General features: G+C 45.7%; 1 protein-coding gene across 1 annotated transcript in view; it reads left to right on the top strand.

Annotated features, from left to right (window-relative positions):
- The window catches only part of LOC137625481 (monocarboxylate transporter 12-like), a 12,898-nt gene extending 1,189 nt beyond the window's left edge, over positions 1-11,709 (top strand). Inside the window, exons 3-6 of the mRNA XM_068356392.1 lie at positions 8,801-8,944; positions 9,197-9,803; positions 10,019-10,239; positions 10,531-11,709. Coding sequence (XP_068212493.1) covers positions 8,801-8,944; positions 9,197-9,803; positions 10,019-10,239; positions 10,531-10,670 — 1,112 coding nt within the window. The 3' untranslated portion in view covers positions 10,671-11,709. The remainder of the gene's footprint in view (positions 1-8,800; positions 8,945-9,196; positions 9,804-10,018; positions 10,240-10,530) is intronic.
- Positions 11,710-12,509: the final 800 nt, after the last annotated feature.

Genomic DNA, 12,509 nt, shown 5'->3' with positions numbered 1-12,509 from the left:
GCTTGATACCTAAATGTATTCCTATTTTTGGGCTCAAGCCATGGCGTCCTGATGGAAGGTTCCTTTTTGGTAGCTTCCTTGGGTATAAGACTACTAAGATATTCCCAGAGAATTTAACCACAGGTTATCACAGAATTCTAACTTCTGGAGCGAGTATCTCAAAGGTTTCCCTTTAAGACATCGTAATATCAACAGGGGACGCATGTCTAAACGCGCCACATAGCTATCTTCACCCCGAACAGAGTTAATGCTTCGGTGTGTAAGAGTAGAGAATAGCTGGGAGCCGTTCCACAGCTAATCTCACTCGTGGCTACTACTGATACTCGAGACGTAAACAAACGGACGCCATTGCTCTAATGACGTCACGCCCGTCTTCATCCTTTGTTTAGTAGCTGCCCTACTTAGACGGATTTTCCCTGTGTTCACTTTATCGTTTTGCATCTTCGCTATGTCGTTACCTTCAGCCTCGCCTTCTTCTGGAAAGTTGAGTACAAGGTTCCAGTATTGTTTAATTAAGCTCTGGCCGTAAAGTAAATATTACTTTTCGAGATAATTGCTGTTTTGTGGCAGAGCTGTGCCTCTACCGGACCCGCCATTTTATGGCGTCGTTGTTGTTATGCATGTCTTATTTAGTTAGCCACAACAACGTTTCCGGCATTATACTAATCGAATACATTAGTTTATTTAGTCTTCATAGCTAGGAACTTTTATATCGTGTTTAGACGCTTTTATCGGTCATCGATTGACCTCATACCAGTCGGCTACTATAGCCCCCAGGCCAGGAGCCTACATACAAGTGTTCATGCATGATTTATTAGTGATCCTAGACTAAGTTATGAAGATAGTGGCATTATTTTACAATACTTTTGACAGTGATGCAAATGTTTTCGCCTTCAGGGACCATATAGGGGATAGGCTAGTCAGTGACTCTTTCTAGCCTAACCTAATGTTAGGACCCCTATATGCTTCCTTCATCCCCTGCCTTGGCATTCCCTCTATTTAGCCTTGATTCCTTTTCTGAGTAAAGGGATTAATTGTCTAATAGAGTATATATCGCCTCTCTGTCCTCCCTAAAGGAATGAACCCCCTTTAGGGCTGAGTCCGAGAGTGAGGTTAGGCTAGCCTACCTCTATGGCTAGGATAGTCTATGACTTTCCTGCGATAGCGATATGTCTTCTTCCTTTCCTAGTTCAGGACTCTTAGCCCTGTTCTAGGTTAGGTTAGGAAGGTTTCTCTGTTCCATGCTGAAACTGTACTCTTGCACCGTTTTAGCTGATCTGCCTGATCTTAGGTTAGGGAGTGTCCTCCCTTTCCTTAGTGGCCGCTCTGGTACAGAAACCCTTCCTGGGAAGACTTCTCTCTTCTCCCTCCCCACCTATCTCTTGTATAGCCTAGCCTATGCTTAGGTTAGTTTATACCCATCTGTCCCCTGTCCTACAACTCCTCCTTAGGGTGGAATAGTAGGGCTACCCGAGCTTCCTTGTGCAGTCCGCTCTGGTACATATACCTTCATAGTGTCCTATAAGGTTAGTTACCAGTATAGTTCTGCATATGGGAGTCTCCCCCCCCCCCTTGGGTGTTCCCTAGCCCTCCCTTGGGCTACCTTGCTCCCGGTCCCTAGTGACCCCTGCTCATGGATGTTAGAGCCTGCCTCTATCATGGGTACACCCCCTCAGGGAGGGGGAGGGATGTCTGGAATCCTGATGGTACTTCCTACATCCCTTCCCCCCTCCCCCCTGTCTCTCTCCCTATCCGGGTGCCGGTCTCTTGCCGCCTCTACTGTCGGCAATACCTGCCTCCTACTTGGTGACCCTCCCTAACCTTGCCGCCAGCCCCCCGTGTACCGAGGGACTGCCGGCTGCCGCCGGCTACTACCGGCGGCTCTCCTACTCCTATCTAGTCGTCCGCTTGCCGGTCGACCGCCGGAGTGCCGGCATATACTGCCGGCAACCCGATACAGCCTTTACCATCCTTATCCCAGTCACCAACCTGGCATCCTCCGACTGCCGGAGCCGCCGCTCCCTGCCGGCGTGCCGCCGTTGTGCCGGCGGCCGCCATCCTGGTATTTGACTGACTTTGAACATTGTCTGTCCTAATGCCAGAATCTATGCTGGAGCGAGCTCCGGCATGCCGGCGGCTTGCCGGATGCCCCGGAGGCGTCAAGAATACTTGCACCCCCTTACTGTAGCTATCATAAGACTATGATAGCCCTATATCGCAAACAGATAAGCTGCTTCTGCTATTAAGATCAGTACCTAGTACTGCTCTATTAGTGATCATGCTGTCTCTTTGCATTCTTCTAATTCCAGCATGCTATGTGCATCTTAGCACGGCTGGTTGCCAGAAGCAGTTACCTTTTAAATGAGGCCTTCTGGCCCTTAACTGGGAACCGAATGAATTCGGTCCCAATCTTGTCCTTGGTTTTTTCCATGGAATTCCAAAATACTTGGAATTCTAGGAAACTATATCCAGTGCCCTCGGTCACTCGGATTATCCAGGGACCAAGCTTATGGTAACCAGCCGGGCGAGATGCATGGAGCATGTTCTCCTTTACTATTTTCATTCTCTATGCATCACACCTTCTTTAAGTTAAAATTAATGATTAATATTAACTTAGTTTAAGAGCCATTCTTATGACTCCCCCATACTCATTTTCTCTTTCTTCCACAGGAGGAGCAGATGAAGTGTGATTTCGCCTTCTGCGCTGTGAAACGCCCGCAGTTTTACGGGCATACGGCTTGCAGGACTCACGCCCCTTGTGCAGACAAGAAAGGGGATTTGAAGTTTTGGAATCCACTGGATTGTACGGTCTGCCAGGCCTACCTAGTTGAGGCCTTCCATAACCCTCCTTCAGCGGAGGTTAGAGACATTTCTCGTGAAAAGCTGCGCAAGTGGGTGCGTGGCTTCCAGAAAAATGCTACCGGACCGTACCTGGCCACCGAAGAACTGAGGTCACTATTGTTCCCTAAGGCCTCCTCTGACTCAGTGGTACCCAAAGATGTGATCCCCACTGTCCAAATTACGGTGGAACCTGATGTGGTCATGGCTCAGTCCATGCACGAGTGTCGTTTGGATTCCGAGGATGACGAACAGATTTCAGACGTCTCGGAAGACACGGAGAAGACGCTTATGGCTCAAGGAGCCGAAGAGGACGAAGACAAGGTGGAGTACACCGAGTCGGAGCTAGAAGCTGCTCCCTCGTCCATCCCCCCTCCTACTCCTACACCGACGGAAATGTCTATTCCGTCTACCTCCTCGACTCCGGATCCTTCTTCTTCTACTCAAGAACTGATCCGGCTGATTAGAGCCGTCATGGACGACAGGCTGAAGGAGAACCAGGAGTCCATCAGGTCGATGATAGGATCCAGAGAGCCGAAGAAGATTTCGGTCAAGGATCTCCCCGCTTGCTCTCATGCCAACCCGTGGAGGTATGCAGAGCATATGGTTATTGCGACCGGCAGGATCTTTGTCAGTGATAAGATCGGCACGGTCCCTTTGGAAGATGTGGAGTTCTTCCCAAGCTTTGAGGCCTACCCGGACTGTTACGTCCGGCTTCGTTCCGAACCTGCCTCGAAGGAAGAGACCGAACCTAAGGAAGAGATAGTGTTCGATCTCGCAAAGGCCCAGGCTATGCTAGCCTCCGCATTTAAGAGTAGAGGCTTTACCTGCTCTAAGCTTCCGGCATTGAGCAAGAAGCACCCTACTTACGTTGCACCTGATACTGCGGTTCTTCCATTCTTGGAAAAGGCCTTAGCTGCATGCCTTAAAGCGGCGGAAGAAGGGAAACCCTGCCCTGCACTGGAGGAGTGCAGACCCTTCTCCATCGTGACCCCCCCTGACGCTCGACACTGGAAAGATGTTCAGCATACTTTCGTCGTGGGAAGGCTCGATCCTGACGTCGCCGGACGTCAGTTTAATGAAGACCTCCCTAAGCTCAACGATCACCTCCTTCGCCGGGAACAAGACACGAAGGAGAGGCTTGCGGCATCTCTTTCTCATCAAGTCCAACTGGAAGTTATGGCCTGTGACACTAGAGTACCAGATCACTACATGGTACTCTCCAAATCCCACTTACTGACGGTAATGAAGGACTTGTACCACTTCATAAAGGCTCGAAGAGCCTGTCGTGAATTCGTGTTTGCCGGTGCCACCGTGAAACACGAACCCCGGAGGCTGATTTCCTCCAACATCTGGGGAAAGCACCTGTTTCCTTCTGACCTTGTGAAGGAAATAACTGACAGAGCCGCCACGGAGAATAGGAACCTTCTCCACAAGTGGGGCATGTCCAGGAAAAGGAAACCCTCTCAGGACGACGGACCTCAGCCTAAGAGGAAACCTCAAAAGTCAAAACCCCAGCAACGTCAGCAAAGACGTCAGTTTCCGGGACCCGCTACCTCCCAAGTGGTTGCCCAACCACAACAGACCTTTCAATTGGTCCCCCAACCGGTGTTGTCACAGTCACCGGTCTTCACCCCTGCCTTTGAGCAACCATCAACTACCTTTCATGCCAAAGGTAGAGGCTCATTCAGGGGTGCAAGCAAAGACGCATCTCGCCGTCCCTCCAGAGGTAGAGGAGGAAAGGGAGCTAGCGGCCGAGGCAACAAGTCCTCGGGACACCAGAAGCAATGAAGTGCTTCCGGTGGGAGGAAGACTCCGCCAATTCCAGGATCGTTGGACCTTCGATCCCTGGGCACACAGCATCATCAAGAACGGTCTAGGCTGGAGTTGGACGCAACCACCCCCAATCTTCCAGCAGTTCTTCCAGCAATCAACCCCCCTTCTGGAAGAATATGTTCTAGACCTCTTGAACAAGAAGGTGATAAGGAAGGTAAAGTCCACCAGGTTCCAAGGGAGACTGTTTTGTGTTCCCAAGAAGGACTCAGACAAACTCAGAGTCATTCTGGACTTATCCCCCCTCAACAAGTTCATAGAGAACAACAAATTCTAGATGCTGACGCTTCAACAAATAAGGACCCTTCTGCCTCAAGGTTCCTACACGGTCTCTATAGACCTGGCGGATGCCTACTGGCACATTCCAATGAACCATCACGCTTCCTCCTACCTAGGATTTCGACTCCAAAGGAAAAGCTACGCCTTCCGGGCCATGCCCTTCGGCCTCAATGTGGCCCCTCGGATCTTCACAAAACTGGATGCCATAGTACAACAGCTCCGCCTAAGAAACGTCCAGGTGATGGCCTACCTCGACGACTGGCTAGTCTGGGCTCCATCGCCCGAAGAGTGTGCAAAGTCTTGCAACGAAGTTACCCAGTACCTAGAACACCTGGGATTCAAGATCAACGAGAAAAAATCTCGCCTCTCTCCAGCTCAGAAGTTTCAGTGGTTGGGAATCCACTGGAATCTTCAGTCACACCGCCTTTCCATCCCCCAGAAGAAAAGGAAGGAAATAGCAGGGTCTGTCAAGCGACTACTGAAATCCAAACGCATTTCAAGACGACAGCAGGAACGAGTTCTAGGCTCTCTACAATTCGCCTCAGTGACAAACCCAGTGCTTCGTGCACAGCTAAAGGATGCCGCGGGAGTCTGGAGACGCTCGGCATCCATCGCTCGAAGAGACCTCAAGAGACGGCTTCCAAACAGACTACGACGCCTCCTAAAGCCGTGGTCGGAAGAAAAGGCCCTGAAAAGGTCCATTCCTCTCCAACACCCTCCTCCATCACTCAACATCCACACGGATGCCTCACTGGAAGGTTGGGGAGGTCACTCCCACCAGAAACAGGTTCAAGGTACCTGGTCTCCACTATTCAAGACGTTCCACATAAACATCTTGGAGGCCATGGCGGTCCTTCTAACTCTGAAGAAGTTATCCCCGCCGCCCTCGATCCACATCCGTATAACCCTAGACAACTCGGTGGTAGTTCGTTGTCTCAATCGCCAAGGCTCAAGATCGCCCCAGATAAATCAGGTGCTTCTCCCAATCTTCCGTCTGGCGGAGAAGAAGAAGTGGCACCTGTCTGCAGTTCACCTACAAGGATTCCGCAATGTGACAGCGGATGCTCTATCTCGGACAAACCCGATAGAGTCGGAATGGTCTCTAGACGCAAGATCGTTCTCCTTCATCTCTCACCAAGTCCCAGAACTTCAGATAGATCTCTTTGCAACGAGCGACAACAATCAACTTCCTCTGTACGTAGCCCCGTACGAGGACCCCAAAGCAGAAGCAGTGGACGCCATGTCACTGGACTGGAACAGGTGGTCCAAGATCTACCTGTTCCCTCCCACCAACCTTCTGTTGAAAGTCCTCTCCAAACTGAGAACCTTCAAAGGGACAGCGGCCCTAGTGGCTCCCAAGTGGCCCCGGAGCAACTGGTACCCCCTGGTCCTGGAGCTGCAGCCCAAGCTGATCCCTCTCCCGGGCCCAGTTCTCTCTCAACAAGTACAGAAGTCGACTGTCTTCGCTTCATCATCGAAAATCAAGGACCTTCATCTCATGATTTTCTCTCCCTTGCCGCAAAGAAGAGGTTTGGGATCTCGAAGAAAAGTCTAGACTTCCTAGAGGAATACAAGACCGAATCCACGAGACGGCAATATGAATCATCCTGGAGGAAATGGGTCTCCTTTGTCAAGGCAAAAAATCCTAAAGAAATCACAATTGATTTCTGTATGTCCTTCTTCATTCACCTTCATGGACAAGGATTAGCAGCCAATACGATTTCCACCTGCAAATCGGCCTTGGCTAGACCAATTCTATATGCTTTCCAAATTGATCTGTCCAACGACATCTTCAACAAACTACCAAAAGCATGTGCTCGCCTACGTCCAGCACCCCCTCCGAAACCGATCTCCTGGTCACTAGACAAGGTACTCCATTTCGCCTCCAACTTGGACAATGATTCATGCCCCCTCAAGGATCTGACTCAGAAAGTTATATTTTTATTTGCTCTCGCTTCGGGAGCTCGAGTCAGCGAAATTGTGGCATTATCAAGAGAAGAAGGACACATCCTGTTTACCGATTCAGGAGAAGTGACCCTCTCCCCTGATCCGACGTTTCTCGCTAAAAATGAATTACCCACCAAAAGATGGGGCCCTTGGAGAATATGCCCCCTGAAGGAGGATGTCTCTCTATGTCCAGTAGAGAGTCTCAAGGTCTATCTTCGCAGAACTTCGAACTTTGGTGGAGGCCAACTCTTCAAAGGAGAAACATCGGGCAGCGACCTGTCACTGAAACAATTAAGAGCGAAAATCACCTACTTCATTCGCAGAGCGGATCCGAACAGTACACCCGCTGGTCATGATCCTAGAAAAGTGGCATCTTCTCTGAATTTCTTTCAGAGCATGGACTTTGAAAGCCTTAAAAACTTCACGGGCTGGAAGTCCTCGCGAGTTTTCTTTAAACATTATGCGAAACAAGTGCACGAAGTCAAACATTTTGTGGTAGCCGCAGGTAGTGTTACGAAACCTGCACCTAACTCTGCGTAGAACAGTGAGTTACTTGGGACTCTAACTCTTCGGGTGCCTATGTTGACCCTCGAGCGATTCATAGTGATGTCTAAAAACACTTAGTGCTTTTATAACTGTTCTTATCCCAGGTGAAATGTCATAGTGTCACACAAGTGCCGCATGCCTTGAGCATGATGTGTTATTTAAAGACTTGCGTTCCTCGAGAACGAGTACCTACTAATATCCTGAAATTCCTTTTCAGATTCAAGAGCAAGCCTTTATTTCTATGTACATTATTATTACTGTAAATGAACTTTACTTTTGCTGTAAATTATTCAATTTCTGCATTGTGAAATAAAATTTCTATTTTATTACTTATGCGTCTCTTTCAGCTCCTACTTACTATGAAATACATACCTGTCATAGTTTTATTTATTCCTCCTTTCTTATGGTTATGAAGAATTTAAGATGTTTAATCCTAAATTATATTCACCCTGACTAAGTAAGGTTCCTACACGAATACTTACTTCTGATAACCAAGAGATGAACTCTATACACAGTGCCCAACCACCACTGGTCTAATTTCAGAATGTTCCTATTCAAATACCAAACATTCCGCTTCATCTCTAAGTTCTTCAAGTTCTTCTCTCAGGATGAATAGCCCTTCAATACCACTTTGACGTCGGCATAGCCCATGGGAACTTCCTGCCAAGGGGGGCAGGATACTTCGTTCCTATGGTTCTTTACCTAAGATTACTTTGCTGTTTTGTCAATGCCTAGGCACTTAATACTGGGGGGAAAATCTACCACGATACATTGATTCTCTGGTACTCTTCCATCAGGACGCCATGGCTTGAGCCCAAAAAACGGATTTTGAGCGAAGCGAAAAATCTATTTTTGGGTGAGATAGCCATGGCGTCCTGATGGACCCTCCCTACTACTTCGTCCAGTTTTGTTCCCACCCTGTGCTACTGTATCATGGTGATGGGCAGCAACTGGCTTCAGGATGAAGACGGGCGTGACGTCATTAGAGCAATGGCGTCCGTTTGTTTACGTCTCGAGTATCAGTAGTAGCCACGAGTGAGATTAGCTGTGGAACGGCTCCCAGCTATTCTCTACTCTTACACACCGAAGCATTAACTCTGTTCGGGGTGAAGATAGCTATGTGGCGCGTTTAGACATGCGTCCCCTGTTGATATTACGATGTCTTAAAGGGAAACCTTTGAGATACTCGCTCCAGAAGTTAGAATTCTGTGATAACCTGTGGTTAAATTCTCTGGGAATATCTTAGTAGTCTTATACCCAAGGAAGCTACCAAAAAGGAACCTTCCATCAGGACGCCATGGCTATCTCACCCAAAAATAGATTTTTCGCTTCGCTCAAAATCCGTTTATTACTACAGCACCGGCCATGGGAGCATTTGCTGTACTTGCCGGTCCTAGGAAGGGTGTCGTTGTGGGGGGTCTTATGTGCGTGGCTGGAATCCTTCTGGCTGTTCCAGCCTTCTCGGTACTTTATCTCGCTTTCACTCTCGGGGCGGTTGTTGGTAAGTGAGCTGTTAATCTGTTTCAATTCTTGTGGTGTTTCATTAGGTCTTAAAGTAGTCAATAACAATTAAGATTTCCAATAATCTCTATGACAATTTTCTATTTACCTTGGATTTTTTGCAAGTCAAAAACAGTAATATATCTGATTATTCACATAGTTCTAGAAATCAGGAATCCATTTTTTTGTTGTTGTTGTATGTTGCTGTACGACCTACGATATTATATATGTAAACAGTTGTTACTCCCACTAGGAATCGGCATGTGTATGGCTGAGACACCGGGTTTCCTCCTGGTAACTGATTACTTCCAGGAGAAGCGTTCTTTGGCAAATGGAATTAAGGCAGCTGGAAATCCCATGGGAGGTATCTTATTTTCTCCAATGATTGTCATACTTAACCAAGAATTTGGCCTCAGAGGATCATTCATATTGATAGCAGGCATCATGCTCCAGTTGGTAGTGCTTGGAATGCTCATGAGACCTTTTGAACAGCAGCAGAAAATAGTTCAAGAAGACTACTGGAAGAAAATGCAAATAGAGAACGGCAAATCTGACCTGCAGATCAGACAGTTGAGGGCTACTGTAGGCGCTGAGCAGCGGATCAAGAAAAAGGCGATAGATCTCTCCTTCTTGAAAAATCCAGCTTATCTTGTATACATTTTGATGGTTATGTGTACAGCTGCAGCCTTGCCCAGTGCCCTTCTTTATGCAGCTAAATATGGAAGGTCAATAGGACTCAGTGACCTTCAGAACTCGGCCATAGCCTCATACATATTCATCTGCGACGTAGTTATGAGATTGTTTTGCGGATTTATTTTCAACAGGAAGAAATCGAATAAGAGATATGGATTTATAGCAGGGTAAGTACTGTTTGTTATAACTCAGTAATATTGCCAGTGATGTGTTTGCTCAAGTTAAAACTCCTAATTAGTAACATTTAATGATTCCTATAATAATCCTACAACTTAATCCTTTACTAATTATTAGCCTATACTATTTAGACATTATTGTTATTACTTTACTAGAAATAATTGCCATTTCATAATAAGAACAAGCAATGATGTACTTCCAACAGCTTGGTAATCGGAGGCTTGGGTTGTATGACTGTGCCCTTGTGCACAAATATGTGGCATATGCTGGTCTTTGCAACCACGCTTTCCCTCTGCACTGCCTTCTTCTGGACACTGATCAATGAACTCTTGGCTGACCAGTTTGGAGGAGATGCCATGTCCTCCACTTGGGGATTCTTCCGGATGACGCAGGGAATCTGCAACTTATTCTATCCATCGGTTATTGGTAAGTGAAGATTTATTCAAAGTAAATTAGAAACTTCTATGCTAATGAGTAGATTCACAATTTCTGCCTCATCATAATTTATAACTTCTGTCCAAATTATATGCTAGGAATTTTCCATTGACTCTGTAACTTCTTCAACTCATATTTTTGTAGTATAACGATTTTGGAAAACCTGACATAAATTTTCATCTTATACATTTGATAATTTGAGTATGAACTTTTCTTTAATGCATCCCCAAAAAGACCTGACTCAGCATGATGCGTTTCTTTTCCTTAATCAATCTCTTACAGGTTTTGTGATGGACATCAGCGGCGGATTGGGCGTTCCGTATATCATGATGGGTTCTTTTTTTATTTTGGGAGCTTTGATTATTGCTTCTCAACCTCTTGTAGCAAAGCTTCCTGGTTCAAAAATATATCTTCCTTCATAACAATTTTCTTTCCAAGCAGAAAAAATTAGGTTGTAAACCATAGTAGGAAAGATATAGACAGGATAAATACTAGGATATGCATCCTATACATCATGGAGTTAAGGATAAACTGTAGCCAAATGCAAACAATTGGTTAAAGGTGGACCACCTTTAGGGCATTCTGTTTAACTGCCCTGTGCTATGTGATATCCTGCCTGAAGAGAGGACAGGCTTTTGTATGATGTAGGTACATAAATTCCATATATTATTTTGTCTATATTTATGTGCTTCCCTATATGTATCATTATGTATTGAACATTTAGGTCTTTTGCCTATAATATGGCAACAACTATATTCACTACTGATCTAGCAACACTGTGGCATTGTCGCTTAGTGATCATTTAATATCAGACTGCTGTCTATAAAGCACTGATTTTGTCTGTTGTAAAGACTTACTGTAAAAATGGCCTACAATTAAGAAGTTGGTATTTATTTCTCTACTACACTCAGGGCCATAAGAAGAATGTATCCTAATATAGATATGATTGAGATGGGCGGAAGCTAAATTTTTGTTGATGGGTTAGACCAGTGGTTCTTAGCCAGGGCGACTTCTCCCTAGGGGCAATTTCTGGTGTAGGGAAATTGGGGCCACACATTGGGAAACTCAAACTTTTAGAATATTGACTTTTACAGCCATTGAGCTCATTATCTATATTTTCAATTTGCTTCTAATTTGTAAAACTGCACCATAAGAATAATACATGTAAAATTGTAAATGTAAATATACTAATATGCACAAAATGAATAAAAGAAGTTTGTGCGTAGATGAATATTGTTTAGAATGCACTTATTGAGGCAGAGAATTTGGAAAGGAAGCGGTAGTGACTTTCTGTCATATGGTGAAAGGGGCCCAGGGCCAAACACGGTTGAGAACCACTGGGTTAGGCAGTCTGGAGAGAAATCTCAAATTGTTTAAGCAGAGGAAAATATCTGTTTCAGATTCACGATCTGTTTTGACGCAAGGGGATTCTCTACTTTCAAACTAACCAAATAAAGAGTAATAACATAACCCTTGTTTTTTTTATACCTCACCACAATATATATAAATGACATTCAACTATATCTTTTAGTATAAAGATTTCCAGTATATGGTTTACATTTATTATTATTATTATTATTATTATTATTATTATTATTATTATTATTATTATTATTATTATTATTATTATTATTATTATTATGTAGGAAGTCGACCCTTTTTCAAGCAGGTTTCATAGAAAAAAAATTGCTGTCTTAGTAACCTCATAATTGGGCTTCTCAATGGTTTGAATTTTCTTCTTTTCGTGGGTGGAATCCATACCGTGTTTGGGACGTAGCTGCTCTTCCATTGAGATGAAATAATTAGCAACGCCAAGATCACCGGTAGTGGTCTGGTCTGTAGAAAGCTCAGGATCCTGGAAGCCCTACTTATCCAACAAGCAAAACCTTATCTCAAATCGACCCAAGAGATGTTTCTTCTCCCCTACAGCCTTAGGAACACCTTTGAAGAAGACACTAATCAGCAACCAGGAAGTTTGTCAGCAACAGAGACTCTCCCAGCGAGTGACTCAACTAATCAGCTGGCAGTACGGAACTCTCACGATTTGGAATCTGAGCAACTGAACAGCTTGCCTAACTCCGAGCTATGCTCAGGAAGCGCGCCAGCCAACCAGGGCTATGCATTAAAAACCCAACCGGATCTGCTCTGACCCAGAATCCTCCCATCCTTGACAATCGTGAGCGGAGCAGTAGCCTGACCTAGACGGAGGGATCTCTTCCCATTGAGCGCCTTAGCCAAAGGGAAAGCAGAAAACCACAAGC

This window comes from Palaemon carinicauda, chromosome 32 (assembly GCF_036898095.1).
Source record: "Palaemon carinicauda isolate YSFRI2023 chromosome 32, ASM3689809v2, whole genome shotgun sequence".
Classification (NCBI taxonomy): Eukaryota; Metazoa; Arthropoda; class Malacostraca; order Decapoda; family Palaemonidae; genus Palaemon; species Palaemon carinicauda.
Note: the sequence above shows the minus strand (reverse complement) of the source record. Positions and strands in the feature narration are given on the sequence as shown.